We start from the raw sequence: 15,696 nt of genomic DNA on the forward strand, positions 1-15,696 counted from the left end.
TTTATTGGTGGGTACGTATAAAATAAGATTTGACTTAAGCCTAAAGAGAGATGTGTAATGGAGCATCTAAGTACTCTACTGGATAGAGTACTGATATCTTTGTCCCTGGACAATAGGCCATTCATGTTGTATTGTAAAGCACAGTGAATTTTACTGTATCAATAAACTTAGCTTACATTTCAAGTGGTAACTGCTTTATCTCTTATGTATGTAGATAGCTTTAACAAAAATCAACACTTTATTTATATAGCAGTAGTGCCCAGAGACCCAAATGGAGACAGGGGCTCCATTATGCTAGGCACTGTACAGACTCATAGTCAGAAATGTTCTCTGGCCTGAAGAGCTCACAATGTAAATAGACGAGACACCTATGGGGTAAGAGGGGAAAGAAGCACAGGTGGGTGAAGTGACTTGCCCAAGGTCATGTTGGAAGTCTGTAGTGGAGCAGGAAGTAGAATCCCAGGGTGAAATCCTGACTCCAGGGAATGAGGCCAGAATGTCACCCTGCATTCTAGTCCAGTACCTTAGGCACCAGTCCATGCTACTTCTCACTCTAGAATGCCAGCCTTGCATTGAGAAGTCTCTCTTCTTGATTGGAAACAAAATTAAAGATACATGGGGCCTGATTCTGAAGTTTGTTCAGGCTACACTCCCTTCAATGAGACTTTTGCCTAAGTAAAAACGATAATATGTTGCTAGAATGATTACTGTGTCTATAATATCACCCTGTGGAACAAGGTGTAATTCTAATATGGACTGCAAGCTGTCACAGTGACTAGAAAGGTGCATTATAGTAACTGGTGATATAGATGTGAAATTCGATTTGATGTTAAAGGGACATTTTACATGGCAGCCACGTGTTGTGTGTCTCTCTCAGTTCCCCTCTCCTCTTCAATATACACATGCCCCTTCCTCCATCTCTGCTGGAATGCCCCACATCTGGCAGGGCTGCAGGAAATCCTCTCCACCCTCAAAGGATCTCCTCTTTGCCACCAGGGTGCTGCTGTGGCAAAAGAATTGCAGGTCTCCAAGTATAGCATGGGGTATCTGGGTGGTGGGGAGGAGTTGGCTGGCTGACTACATTTGGTATCCTACTGGAAGGAACAGGGAGGGGCAGAGAAGGGGGGACAGGTTATGGAAGGGTGAGGGTACAGCACAAGGAGCTGAATGGTTGGAACACATGCATAGGTTGGAAAGGGAATTTGGAAGGGGACAGGGAGAGCTAATGAGAAACAGGAGCACAGTACAGGAGTCTGCTTCACGATCTCCTGCCGCTCCTACCCCCTCACACCACCCTAGGTTCAATTCAGTCTCCTTGGCTCTCCTCTGCCCTCTCACTGTTTCTGAGGGCTAGAGTGGAGTGCATAAGTTCCTGGTTTGACTGTGTACATGTGGAACATGAGGGGAAATAGACTTGTTCACAGTAGGTGCAGGGGTTCTCAAACTGGGTCAGGACTTCAAAGTGGGGTCGCCAAGGCTGGTGTTGGCCCTGGGCCCCAGGGAGGAGCGTTGCCCCCCAAACTGCGAGCCTTAAGCAGGCATGGAAGTTGCCCCCCTCTCCCCCCCCACGCATGACCCATTGGTCTGACTGGAGCTGCCCCACCCCAAAATATGAAAGTAAAACCTGAAGCTGTGCAAAACTTAGCTGCTCTGCCTAGAAGGTAGGTCAGGCCCAACAATTTAGTTCGAAGGAGAGAAGAAGAGATGTTCTGAATATTTATTTAAAAAGAGCCAACAAACAAACAGTTTTTAAACCTATAGCTTGAGGAGCAAAGCCTTAATAATAGGGACTCAGCAGCCTCTGAGCATTAATCCTAAATCTCATCCTGATTGATGAGACTGTTCATCTAAGGACTGCAGGATCAAACCCATGCTGTATAAAGGGAAGAAATACAAAAACTTGAAAATACTGTTGTTAGAATATTATGAAAAGCATGCTTCATTTTTAAAGAAAGAAACCGTTTATATTTTTTGGAGTTCCATCTGAGATGCCTGCACCTAATTTGTTCTCCTACAGAATTGTCCTTTTCTTATGTGGTAACATCGCACTTACTTCCCCCATACATTGAGTAAAATGAACATGTTACTTTAACAACTTCTTCATCTCCAAGTGTAGCGTATATTAATCCTGCATTCCTTACAGATCCGGCTCGTTGACTTCAGAGGGAGTTGTGGCTACAGAACGAACAGAATAAGGCTGATAATATTGTACTGTTTGTCTGGGTTAAGTGTACAAAAAGCACGGGAGGCCACAATAATGCACAACGGAGCAAAAGGGGAGGAAAACCAACAAACGCCGTGAATCGGAACAGGGAGCGGGTTTCGTGACCGACTGCGAAGCCGACCCGTGTGTGAACCATGGCACCACAGTCACCGTGACGTTACTTCGTGGTTAATTTGCTACAACACCCACTGCCCATCGATACCGTAACAGCGAGGCCGCTGCACGGGGCCCGCCCAGGGCACCAGGGGCCCGCTCCATTCCTTCCACAGCGCCTGAGCCCCACGACCCGCCCGCGCGCCCAGCGCTCGCGACGCCTCGGCAACACGAGGCCCTGACTGGCCGAGACAGCCGCTGCGCATGCGTAGAGTGTGTTTCAGCTGCGGGGGCGACTATTTTGGTGCCTGCTGGAACATGTCATCGCTTTGTGTCCTATACCTTCAGCGGCAGCGATTTTAATGGTGGAGGAGCGGCGAGGCTGGCACCTGGGCGGATTTCCATGGGGTCCCGACGGAGAGGTTTTTAAACTGAGGCGTGAGGGAGGGCCAGCTAGAGCGGTATGATGGACTCCTGCCTGCGAGGACCCCTAGGCGGCGCCATTTTGGAGTCGCCGCGGGCTGAGGAGCCGCTGTCTCTTCCGACCCCAGCCCCGGCCCCAGCCGGCGCCCCGCGTTCCACTCCGGCCTCCAGGATGAGCGTGGTGGAGCATGTGCGGGAGATGGCGGCTGCCGGGCTCCACTCCAACGTGCGGCTCCTCAGCGGGCTCCTGCTCACCATGAGCGGCAACAACCCGTGCGTGCCGCCGGCAGGGGGCTCTGTGGGGGCGGCAAGAGACCGGGGCTTTGGGGCTGAGGCCAGGGCACTCCTGGCGTGGCGGGGGGGCTCGGGGGTTGACGCAGGAGGCTGGGGGGTTCTGTGGGGTGACCGGGGGGAGGGGGATGAAATAAGGAGCTGAGCGCTTCGTGGGGCCCTGCGGGAGCCCCCGTGGGAGAAGGTCCTGGGGGAGCAGATCGGGGCTGCAGCTGCTTGTGGTCTGTACCTGGCTCTGCCGTAAGGCTTGCTGTGGGATCATTAGCAGGCCCTATCGTTTCTCGCCGTCGCAATTCCCCGCTGTGTAAAAGGCGACCAGCAATGTGCTCCGGGATGAGGCACGCTGAGGTGTGCGTATGAAAAGCCCTATAGATGCTAAGAGTTTCAGCTTCCCAGGCGGGGCAATCGAGAGACAAGGTGACTTGCCCATCACTTTCTGATGGATCATCCCTGAGGATCTGCCACCCACATCATTCTCCTCCTGTTGACAGTGATGATAGCGGACATAGCGTCTTTCAGCACTTAAGCTACAGTGCATCGTTCGTGTTCAGTGTAGTTTGTGAATCATAATTGTTACTGACAAAAATTTAAAATACGGTCCTAAAACTGAGTTCTTGGCTCTCAGATCTGCCTGTTGCAGAGGATGGTTAACAACAGTTCCCGTTGTAAGGTCTTAACAGATGATCAACAACTATCCAACAGATGTTCTAATTGGGGCTACTGTGTTTAAGATGGAACTTGCTTGTAGTTGTGCTTATCTTTTAAGGGTACAAATATTGCACTCTTAGTTCTTCCAGATTTCAGGCACAGCTAGGGGATTTAATCACTAATACTGAAAATATAGCATTTAACAGTTTTGCTCCTATTATGTAATCAGCCAGTTTAAGCTTATATCTTTTTTTTAATCTCTTCTAGTGAGTTATTCTCGCCATCACAAAAGTACCAGCTTCTTGTATATCATGCAGATTCCCTCTTCCATGACAAGGAATATAGGAATGCTGTAAGTAAGTATACAATGGCCTTACAGCAGAAGAAAGCATTAAGTAAAACTTCAAAAGTAAGACCCTCTACTGGGAATGCTGCAGCCACTCCACAAAGTCAGGTATTTGGAACTAGAGTAACATACTGCATATAACTCTTATTCTCCCTGTAAATGAAGTATTGGTGAATTAATTTTGTAGCGGTGGACTACAAAATTACCACAACAAAGAAGCCTGAATTTTGTGGCTATTTAATTTTGAAAATGTGTCTGACCGCTACTTTCTAATGAAAAACTTAACTTGGTCTCAAATGTCAGAGAGAATGCCCATTTAATTTGTAGTTTTCATTAACAAGAGAGAAAATAGTCTGCATTATAAAAGTACAACCTACTGTCATCTTTACATTTTATATCTTGACTTTTTTAATGGAAATACAAGCCTTTCATAAGATTTTAGTAATTTAGACTCTGGTTTTTATTTAGTTAGAACAACATTTGAGAGAGATTACATTTTAGTGATCAATTTTATTTTAGTGTCTGCCATCTGAAATTGAAGTGAAATACAAGATGGCTGAATGCTACACAATGTTGAAGCAAGATAAAGATGCTATTGCTATACTAGATGGAATTCCTTCAAGACAGAGAACCCCCAAGGTAGGTTCTGGAATTGATTTGTGGCAAACAGTAGTTTAGGTGTTTTTGAAGTTATATAATCATATTTGCTCAAGAATGAAGATGTAGTATATAGTGGTAAAACGATTCAACCTTGACATTTGTGCTTATAGTATTTAAATGAGTTATTTGGAAACACTGGCTAAACACTTCTAAATTATCTGAGTTTAGTAAGCATATCTTCTTTAAAACCAGGTAGTCTCTAAATGGCGTTTCTTTGTTTGAAAGATTTCACCAAACTAATGGGAGCTAAATGTTTTTGGATGTCTTTAACAGGTAATTTCTGTGAAAATTACCTGGGCAATTTTATTAATGCTAGTGGGAATTACAAAATCTTCCCTATGCGTGAGGAACAATAGACACCTTGACATGTGCTGATAAGCTATTGAGAGCATGTATACGTAACCTATTTAGGATTGAAGTCTCTGTTAGCTGTGCAAAATTCTACTCTCCCCAGCTGACTACTCTGAGGTTTTTGGAAGGTAGCAGAACTAGTTTTTATAATTCTGGGAAAGCGTAGCTGCTGCTCTAGACAAAAGTGATAAAAATGCCTTAGCTCTGACTATGCTAATACTCCCACCGGTGCTACCACCAGAGGTAGTAAAACAATGGACGGTTCTTGAAAACAGTCCCCTTGTATTGTCACTCTACCAATGGGAGTCTCTTAAGAGAGAACTCTTTTTTTCCTTAAGATTCTTCTCACACTTTTTAATTATTTACATAGTGCTAATGTTTAGGACACTTAGTATTTTTGGCACTGAACACTACTGAGACTTTGCTTGCTGGTTCTGTCATCTAGGTAATCTCTTAGGCCATTTACACGTCATGCATAACAACTTGCATGTTAGCAGCATCCCATCTTGGCCAGCGAGTGGTAACCGCAAGGTGTTCTACCTTTAGCAAGGCTTGCTGTACAGAAAAGGAAGAAAATTGAGGAAAAGAAAAGCAGCCTTCTACCCCTGCAAACCAATAAACCAAAAATGCTTAAGCACTAGAACAGCTAGCTGCATTGAGGGGGGAAGCTTGCTCAAGCCACTTCTGCCCTTTCATGAGCTGTGAATTCAGTCAGAATCTAAATGCAAACCTACTCTTCACCTCCCAAATACAACTGCTCTGGTAGACTTCCACTGGTATGTGGAGAGAGCAAGTAAAAGGAAGCGATAAGGTAATATATAGGCCTTTGCAGACATCACTTCTACTTACGTAAACACTTGTCCATCTTTTGAATGAGTGTTCATAAACCATTTTGAGATTCCCAGAGGCACTACACTAGTATATAATATTAGGATATCTCCACTTTTCTGTATTCTGAATCAGAAATGAGAAACACTTATCATTTTATAGGAGTTGATGACTTAAGAAGCAGGGCTCATAACTATTCTCTGTCCAGAGAGCTGGGAAGATGGGGCTATGCTTGATAACGAAAACATGACTTTTTGGTGAGGAACTCTGCTTTTAATAACTCTTGATTGGATTGTTCTCACAATCAGATTTTTTTGATTACAGATTAACATGATGTTGGCAAATTTGTACAAGAAGGCAGGTCAAGAACGCTCATCTGTTACCAGTTACAAAGAAGTGCTGAGACAGTGTCCATTAGCACTCGATGCCATACTAGGTAGAGACTTTTTCCCCACCAAGTATCTAATATTAAAAATTACATCAAGCAACATTATCACTAAAATATGAGATATGTAAGACATATTAGTAAACTAGCTCATTTGCATATAGTACAGACTGCATGCAATCTACAAGTTGTACAGGAGCATTGTAGCTAACTGTATAAATTCAAAGGCATGGGATTCTCTGTTTTTAGACATTTTAACGAATTTGTATGACACTGTATTGGATACTTGGATTTGACTAGTGTATTTTTCTGAATAGGTTTGCTGTCACTTTCAGTAAAAGGGGCAGAAGTGGCTTCCATGACGATGAATGTTATTCAAAGCATCCCTAACTTGGACTGGCTTTCAGTGTGGATCAAAGCATATGCATTTGTGCACACTGGAGATAATACTAGAGCAATCAACACCATCTGGTAAGAATCAAGGTGAATTAAATTACTGTTCCTGAGTCACTACTTCACATAGTGTTGTGATAGACTTAAACATGCTGCTTGGCACAGCATGATGCCTATTTTGTGCTGTTTGAGGACCATGCAGTTGATCTGTAAACATTGCTTGGATTTTGTCAGATGCTGAACATAATATTAAAGATTTTTTCCTGATTGAGGAAAAATCTTGATTTGGAAAACTTTAAAACAGAAAGCGTAACAATATTTTTAGACTTGCTATCCATTTTTATGATAAATGTTAAGGTTCTGACAAACTTAAAAAATCATGACATTTTTCCGTACTGGTCTTGGATTGTACCACAGCATATAAATTAAATAATGTCTGAGATCTGTGCAAGATCTGGGTATTCTGTGAAGAAAGCCCCAGTTAAAGTAAATAGTTCTGCAAAGGCTATACACACTTTCATGGGGAAGAGAAGGTACCTTGAGTCTCCTTAGAGTAGAGTGCTTAATTTTAAAATACAAACTTGTTTTAATTTACAGGATTGAAAAGAAGCTTCTTAAATTACAGTCTTTTTGTAACTGAAAACACCAGTGCAGCTACTTTTGAAAACTGACTGCTGGAAACTAGTTTTAAAGTTTTTGTGACTTAACTATACATTTCTAGAACTTGAATGGAAACTGAGAACCCCATGATGATGCTGTGCTGTTGGTACAATTTCTTTGCTCAGATGCTCTTATAAAAGCTACAAGTTTCAGTCAGTGCAGATAAACTTAACTAGGACATTACATTTAAAAAAACATATTTCCTTTCGGATGTCGGTTGCATTGTGCTTTACTTGAAGCTGCGTTCGAAGTCCAGCTGATATAGATTCCTAGTGCCTATCTCCTAAATGATCATTGCCTGGGGTTAATGGTGTGAACTAGCTACCTTGCTTGTGGGTGCAGCTCAACTTGCTGGTGATTATCTGTAAAGCCCTGGATGGGTCTAAGACCTCAGTATTTGAGACACCCCCCTGCCCAGTTTATCATGCCAGGGAAGATTATCTAGGGTGCAGCTATTAATTTCTGGCATCAAACTTCGGGGCTGGCAGCAAGATATCTTCAGTACAGGGTCCTTGCTTAAGAACTCTCTCGCTCTCCCAGTTTGGCAGCCTTCAAGGAACAATGTAAGTTGTATGTATGTCATCAAGTAGTTTTTTGGATGAATGTTCAAATGGTGGGTGTGTGGTCACTCAGTAAAGAGTGATACCACGTTTTGTGGTAACTGTAGGTCTTTAAATGAATGACATTTTAAAATCATAATTTTACAGGTGTATTTGAGAAATAATTTACAGGTTCCAAAGAGTGTTTTAGCATTCAACCAGTACATAACAAGATGCTAGTTTAAATGGCATTTCTTTTCTCTTAAAGCTCGTTAGAGAAAAAGTCTTTACTGAGGGATAATGTGGATCTATTGGGTAGCTTAGCAGACCTGTATTTCCGAGCTGGAGATAATAAAAACTCGATTCTGAAATTTGAGCAGGCACAAATGCTGGATCCTTATCTGATAAAAGGTAGGTAATTGTAAATTCTCAAAGTTGCCCCAGCATGCTAAACCCTTGAATGTCACTAGCACAGCAGGTGCATCCAGTTCACATTCCACTAAAGACTTAACAGCTACATAAATATTTATCAGCACAGCAGGTGCATAGTTTCTGTCCATACCCAGAAGCAGTTGGTGGCAGTCATAGTAGAAAGTGGGTGTTTGTCTTACATCTCATTAAAAATTACAGTACTTCAAGAAGTTAGTATAGCTGTACATCAGGCTTTCCAAAGAGGAACATAGTACTAATAAATTTAGTTTAAGAAGCTTGTGTGTTCTGTTTTTCCTTCTAAATGAACTATGTCTTCATTGTAAGCTGTCTAGAATTCTTCATGCTCTCATTTTATACCTGTGTTTCTTGATTCCTCCTCCACCTTTATGGTGAAAGTGCAGAGTCTGGTGCTCAAACTTAGTCCCAGAGCATGTATGATCTAGGAGTAGCTACGATACAAGTGCTGTGAAATCACTGGCTCTTATGGTCAAGTTCCATTATGACCTTAAATCTTCATAAAGCTTTTAAGTTTCATAATTAGGAGCTCAGCAATAATACAACTGATCCCAAAGTATTTCATTTTTAGGAATGGACGTATATGGCTACTTACTGGCACGTGATGGTCGACTGGAGGATGTGGAGAACTTGGGCTGCCGTCTTTTCAATATCTCTGATCAGCATGCAGAACCGTGGGTGGTGTCAGGGTAACTTCCACTTACTTTTCACTTCCTCGCATCCCTGGGCTCCTTAGCTAACCTGTGTTAGGAGCTTGAACGTGTTTGGGGCAATGTGTTCAGGTTTCATTAGTTTGGAAGCTGTACTTATTTTGTGAGTCTGCTGTTCTGTTTAAACATTTAGTTCTTGGTCTAACTTTAAAATATCTTGCTAGAAATACATATTACATTTTTCAATCCTTTTCTGGCTGTAGTTAAACACCTTGGAGTTGTTGGGTCTATCAGATAACCAATGTTGCTGTAACTAAGTACCTGAATCACCAATTTTGTTAAAGGCTAATAAGCATCCTATTTTGTTAATGTCTTTTAAAGTAACTTTGCATACTGTAAATCCATCAGTTCCTTTTCTTTTCAGCTTTCCATGAATGACTTTTGGTAGTGCACACTTACCACCATTGCTCTTCTTTTTGTAGGTGTCACAGTTTCTACAGTAAGCGATACTCCCGGGCCTTGTATTTAGGAGCCAAAGCTATTCAGCTGAATAGTAATAGTGTTCAAGCTTTGCTGCTGAAAGGGGCTGCTCTTAGAAATATGGGACGAGTACAAGAAGCAATTATACATTTCCGAGAAGCAATACGCCTTGCACCTTGCAGGCTTGACTGTTATGAAGGCAAGTAAAGTACAATGACTATTGTATACAACTTTGATAGGGCTCTGGTGTACGATGTTGTCATGGTATAGGAAGAGTATAAATTGCCTCCCAGAGTTCCCTGCAGGTGAAGTAATATTGCTTATTACCTAGTAGGTTAATTAATTATATTGAAAAACCCACTAAATAGAGCTGGAAATAGGGAGAAGAGGGGGAAATATTAGACATTAAACGCGTGCTTGTTAAACAAAAATAGCTGAATTTGATGTACTGAGAAGCATGCTTATTAAATTCTGATAGAGTCCCTGTACACAGATTATTAGTGTGCCAGTGTATAAATATTTTCTTCTTTTTGGTCTTCAGGTCTCATTGATTGTTATCTGGCATCCAACAGTATCCGTGAAGCAATGGTTATGGCTAACAATGTGTACAAAACCCTGGGAGCAAATGCACAGACGCTTACTCTGTTAGCAACAGTCTGTCTTGAAGATCCAGTCACACAAGAGAAAGCAAAAACCTTATTAGATAAGGCACTGACACAGAGACCAGATTACATTAAAGCTGTGGTAAAAAAAGCGGAGCTTCTTAGTAAGTTTGGTTTGTTTGTTTTTTTCTTCTTTTGAGATGTCTCTTCCTTGTCCAGTTTATTTGAATAATTTCTTACATGAAAGTGAGTGTTCCACAAAGTCGCTAATATGAAAAACACTATACAAATGTTACAGCCAAAGACTAATCAGTTCTGTGTAAAAGAGAAATCGCAGGATGCCATAAGATATGAATTGCTTAGATATTACCATGATTGGCCCTATAGTAATACTTCAGATGGAAGAAATTATAACTTGCTAATTATTTAAGAGATGATCATGTATGCATTGATTTGGTTTAAAATATAACACTAAGAGCAAGAACTACATTTTAGAAGATTTAATCATCACCAACTGCAGATGGTTTTAGGAATAAAGATGAAGATTGTGATTAGTGTATTACATATTAAAGTTATTTTGTGGAAGATCTATCTAAACCATTAATAGAACTGTAGCTCTGCGTGTCAACAGGTAGAGAACAGAAATATGAAGATGGAATAGCTTTGTTGAGGAATGCACTGGCCAATCAAAGTGACTGTGTTCTGCATCGAATACTGGGTGACTTTCTTGTAGCAGTCAGTGAATATCAAGAAGCCATGGACCAGTACAGTATTGCCCTAAGGTAAAACTTGTAGACACTTGAGTTTGCTGTATGCTTCTTAGAAACTAAAAATTGCATGGCTGCTGAAAGATGGCTTAGTGGCACATCTTCAGTCACTTTTGTGTGGGGGGCAGTGGGTTAGTTTGTTTGATTTCTCCCCCCTCAGCACATACACTCTTATCAGTGAATTTGGGATTGTCTACAGTGGCACAACTGCACTGCTCTAGCTGTACTGTTGTAGTACTTCAGTGTAGACACTACTGATGCTGACATGTGAGGGGTTCTTCAATCAGCTTACCACTGTCTACACAGGGATTAGGTCAGCTTAACTACGCCGCTCAGGGCTGTGCATTTTTCACACCACCTGAGGAATATAGTTAAGACAACTTGATTTTTCTAGTGGAGACCATGTCTTACTCTTTGTGTCTTATGTAATGCAATTCCCAATTCAAAGTCTCAAGGACAAAACTTTACAATCGTAAACTTGTGTTAATGTTAAGTATGTTACCAGGCAGTCAATTGCTAGACCAATAAGGATTAAGGCATGGATTTGTTTATAATTTCTTAAACTGTTCTATACTCTGTCAGGCACCTTGGGCTCCACCTTTAGGCTGGAAGGTGCTATATAAATGTAAGGGATTAACTAAGTTCAAATGGAAAGGTTTTGAATTCAACTGAATCAACGTTTCTTCTTACAATAAAACAGGTCCCTCAAACTCAAATAGAAAAGAATTATTTCAAACTTGGGTAAAATTTAGCATGTTTCAGAATAAGATTCCATATTTCCTAATAAAAAATCTTATGTTCTCTGTATTTTTAAAAGTTAAATACCTATCTTGACTGCAAGACCTTGTTATACACACAGTAAACTGTAAGGTCTGGTAGGTTGGCTATTTTTGCCTGGATGGAGGTGGGGGAAACAGTGTTTTTAGTGCTAGTCGCTTAAATTGCATTTATCTGTCTTCTGCTGCTTTAGTTAGTGTTTCCTAGAAGAATTGTGTAAGCTTCGTTGAGAGGCTCATGGAGTTCAGACAAGTGCATTCTCAAAGGTTAGGAATTTGTATATTGGTGTTAATTGTGTGCTTTCATCTTTTGTCAAATGGTTATTACGTCAGTCTGAGGTAAAGTTGCAACATCTTTGAGTTTAAATATCAGTAGCAGTAAACAGGAAGTGGAGGAAGCAAGATGGAGATGTTTTGATTAGACATATTTCTAATGTTTGGGTTTCAGAGTAGCAGCCGTGTTAGTCTGTATTCGCAAAAAGAAAAGGAGTACTTGTGGCATCTTAGAGACTAACCAATTTATTTGAGCATAAGCTTTCGTGAGCATCCGATGAAGTGAGCTGTAGCTCACAAAAGCTTGCGCTCAAATAAATTGGTTAGACTCTAAGGTGCCACAAGTCCTCCTTTTCTTTTTTCTAATGTTTACTGCCTTAAGTTTGAGTTAATCCTTTTTTCTCCCCCAGCTTGGATCCCAATGATCAGAAGTCTTTAGAAGGAATGCAGAAAATGGAAAAAGAGGAGAGTCCAACAGATGCAACCCAGGAGGAGGATGTGGATGACATGGAGGGAAGTGGAGAAGAAGGGGATTTGGAGGGCAGTGATAGTGAAGCAGCACAGTGGGCAGATCAAGAACAATGGTTTGGCATGCAGTGAAGATTTTACTTAAACTGATATGGGTTTCAGTTCTTGAATGTGCCATGAGGTCCATTGTTCTCTGAAGGAAGAACGTCACCTGCAATTTTTGTATTAACAAAGTGGACTTTATAAAACAACCGACTCTGAAACCATTTAATAGTTCTCTGCATCACAGTTCTGTTCATTTTTGTGATGCTTCCTATTTATCAATTACAAGATTGAGCTGAACTATGCTGGAGATTATTTGTAAGAGTCGTTTAGTCTTTTCTTGCTAAAGCTAGGATCTTGAATATAAAGCATTTCATATAATATACCTATTGCTAGTGACTAAAATGTCAAAATTGGGTTCAAAACTAAGTAGTCTTGATCCTTAGCTATAGATGTAAATACAAGAGTTTTTTATTCCTTTGTGAAAGGCTTTATTCTTTTGTCTGGGCTCGTGCATGATTTCTTGTGGAAGCTTGTAGGAGTCACTTGTATGTATTTGAAAGGAGCAATTTTTCCTCTCTCTTCAGCCAATTAACCTGTTTGGTGTAAGGCATTGCACTAACTTTAAAGGTGGAATTTTATCTCCGGCAACCTTGACTTATAGGATACTTTGTAACTAATCAGTTTCTATGTACGAAGAATAGTACGATGTTAGAATTATAGTAATTTCCCCAATCCATACAAAGCCCTATAATTACTTAGCCTATATGTGAACATTTTCTTCTAAATAGAGTTCAGTTTTATTTAGGTAAGTTACTAAAAGGCATTACAACTGTAGTGACATAAAGCCGCTTCATATCCTGTGTGTGGCACTGTCAGTTTAAAAAAAATTAACTTCTCCATTGCATCACTAGTAGAAATTTTAAATTAGAATGGCTGTCTTGGCTTTCTTTATATTTTACACGTACAATTTAGCTTTACCTATTGAAAATAGAATCTCGTGCTATCACCTACTAAAACTATAGTGAATTGTCCACGGTAGAAATTCTCACAGTGGGCATCTCTTATTAAAAGTAAATCTTTCACTGAAACCAGAAAACCAAACAAAACTATTTCTGTGGCACTTAAATTTTGCAAAAGAACTACCCTTGTCCTAGTGTTTCACTCTTGATTTACTTGCTTCTTGATAAAACATATGTCTTTATAACGCTTTCTAGTGGTGCTATAGTTCACATTGTCTTCAGTCCATGGTCATGCATAGCCTTGTAATTCTGCCTGTGGCTGCTCAAATCTATTGTACTCTTCAGTGCTGTCATAGCAGCTGAAGCAGAGGTTGACAGTTTTTTGTATTGGAACTTTTTGATACTCTAGAGCAAATACTTGACACACACAATAGAAAACAAGCTTTTCACTAACTATAGTAGCATAGCACATACAAGAATAAAATATCTTCAGTCCCAAAATCATAAATAAAAATACATATTAAAAGGAGGGGACACTTAGTCCTAGAACACATATTGTAGCCTGTTGGTTTTGGGATGTTTAGCATGTGTAAGCATTACAGAGTCTGAACAGCTTCTTCCTGTACATAGCCAGACAGCTACTCATAATGGATAGTCTCCTCTTTCTACTCTTTTAGCTATGTTTGAGGGTGGGGGAAACCACTAGCTTTTCTCTGGTGTCAATTGATTTGCACTAAAGTAACTGAAAAATAAGCAAGCATGTAGCCTGCCTTACTGTCCTATTATTGATGGTCTTAATTAAGAAGTCTTTTGGCTTATTATCTCATTTCACTAAACACTGTGCAATCCAAATGGGCTACATTTAAACTTAAAAACAAATCATATTTAGGTATCTGCTCTCTGAGATTGTGATCAGTCCCTTCCTGGCTCTAGTCTACTTCATGAAGAATTCAGCTGTTTGTCATTCAGCAGTGGATGGTGATAAGTTTCAACTCCTTGCATGTTGTTAATTCTTTACAGAAGGAAACTGTAAAAACCAAACTGTTCCTTTTGCAATCTGTCCATTTCTTCCTTTCTGTGCAATAAGCCTCAAAATCGGTGCTGCTTCTGAAGGTTAACCTAGGTTGGCTGTTTCAAGTCTCTTAATTGTATGTCAGACCCTAGTTGTGAAGATCAGATTACAAGTATTAAATGCTCCCTTAGGAAGTAAAGCAAAAAGGCATTGTGTGTTTAAAAGCTGACGAGAGTATGTGGGAGACACATGGTGTACGTTTTAAATTGGCAGCTGCTCAGCTGAGGGTTTTTACTTCAAATGACTCATTCAAATGCCCCTAATCAGAGCTGTTCTTATAGCTTCCAGCTGTGTTAGCACCATGCATTGCAACACTTCTTTTCCTCTAAAGCAAGGTTGACGTGGCACAAGAAACCTGAAGTCTAGAGCCCAGTCATAGAATGGTTCAGTGTGTTTGCAGGTAGGAAAGCCTGTTAGTTTTCTCACCTTAGATCACTCTCTTTGGTTAGAGGTAGCCTAACTATTGAATCACTACAGCAATGGCTATGAATGATGAAGAGTTTTGAAAACTTTTTTCCTGTAGTAGCATAAACCAGCTCCTGCAGGGTGGTCCTTCTTTCATTTCACCCAAGGCCCAGCCCTGATCCCATTGGTAAATGATGGAAGGAACCCAATTAAATGTTAGGGGGAGGTAAAATTGTATTGCACTTTTGCTAATTTCAAAGTAAGATCTTAGTAACCATATGCAAGCAAATTGTTATTGGGTAAGACTTCCATTAAGACAGTCTCTTTGACAAGAATAGAGGCCAAATTTCAAGAAGAGTTTCTGCTGTAAGAAACTTTCTTGTAGATTTCCTTTATGGGCAGCTGTGGAAAGCTTAATTTAGACACCTTTTTACATCCAAGAATAAAACAATATCAATGTCCAAGAATATGGCCCCGGTTTTGTTGTGGTATGTTTTTTGAGAAAGAGTGCTTTGTTCATTATCTAAAATATAGAAAGCTCAGCCAGATTCTGCAATAATGGGTACCTCTATCAATGTATGTAATAATGTTAGAGCTGTATTGATCATATCATGTATGCTTTTGCTAATGAGTGTACTGTGGCTGGATATGGAATTATTTTAAAGAGTATTTTAATGTTTGTCTCAATTCTAAGGGGATTCTTGGTCTATTAAAGACCCTTCATTAACAGTCTAATTTTAGAATATGAGCTGTTTTTACAACCTTGTGCTCCTGAATCCTGTGGTTGGTTCATAGTACAGGGAATATAGCTAATGCAATTAGCCCATAACAAGTAGTTGTCCTCATTCTGTACCTTAATCTTTTGATGTGTACGCTCAAAGAGATAATGAAACCCAAAACTAAAGCTCAAC

At 40.5% G+C, this 15,696-nt stretch overlaps 1 protein-coding gene across 3 annotated transcripts; it reads left to right on the top strand.

Annotated features, from left to right (window-relative positions):
- Window positions 1-2,819: 2,819 nt before the first annotated feature.
- Window positions 2,820-15,472, top strand: ANAPC7 (anaphase promoting complex subunit 7). 3 transcript variants are annotated; one of them, XM_077834616.1, is made up of 11 exons: window positions 2,820-3,013; window positions 3,947-4,133; window positions 4,545-4,664; window positions 6,189-6,300; window positions 6,567-6,720; window positions 8,110-8,252; window positions 8,860-8,977; window positions 9,421-9,617; window positions 9,960-10,184; window positions 10,652-10,802; window positions 12,247-15,472. In XM_077834616.1, exons 1-11 carry the CDS (start codon window positions 2,913-2,915, stop codon window positions 12,434-12,436), a joined length of 1,698 nt encoding a protein of 565 aa, XP_077690742.1. In that variant the 5' UTR covers window positions 2,820-2,912; the 3' UTR covers window positions 12,437-15,472. The 3 variants fall into 3 exon arrangements, with proteins under 3 accessions (XP_077690742.1, XP_077690743.1, XP_077690744.1); XM_077834617.1 differs by lacking the exon at window positions 2,820-3,013 and adding an exon at window positions 3,166-3,448; XM_077834618.1 differs by lacking the exon at window positions 2,820-3,013 and adding an exon at window positions 3,166-3,379.
- Window positions 15,473-15,696: the final 224 nt, after the last annotated feature.

Source organism: Eretmochelys imbricata, chromosome 15 (assembly GCF_965152235.1).
Source record: "Eretmochelys imbricata isolate rEreImb1 chromosome 15, rEreImb1.hap1, whole genome shotgun sequence".
Lineage (NCBI taxonomy): Eukaryota > Metazoa > Chordata > Testudines > Cheloniidae > Eretmochelys > Eretmochelys imbricata.

Excerpts from the sequence above, each read along its gene's own strand:
- ANAPC7 (XM_077834616.1), top strand. The coding sequence starts at position 2,913 with ATGAGCGTGGTGGAGCATGTGCGGGAGATGGCGGCTGCCGGGCTCCAC. Across the intron at positions 3,014-3,946 it reads ACCATGAGCGGCAACAACCC|TGAGTTATTCTCGCCATCAC; the intron begins GTGCGTGCCGCC and ends AATCTCTTCTAG. Across the intron at positions 4,134-4,544 it reads CAGCCACTCCACAAAGTCAG|TGTCTGCCATCTGAAATTGA; the intron begins GTATTTGGAACT and ends ATTTTATTTTAG.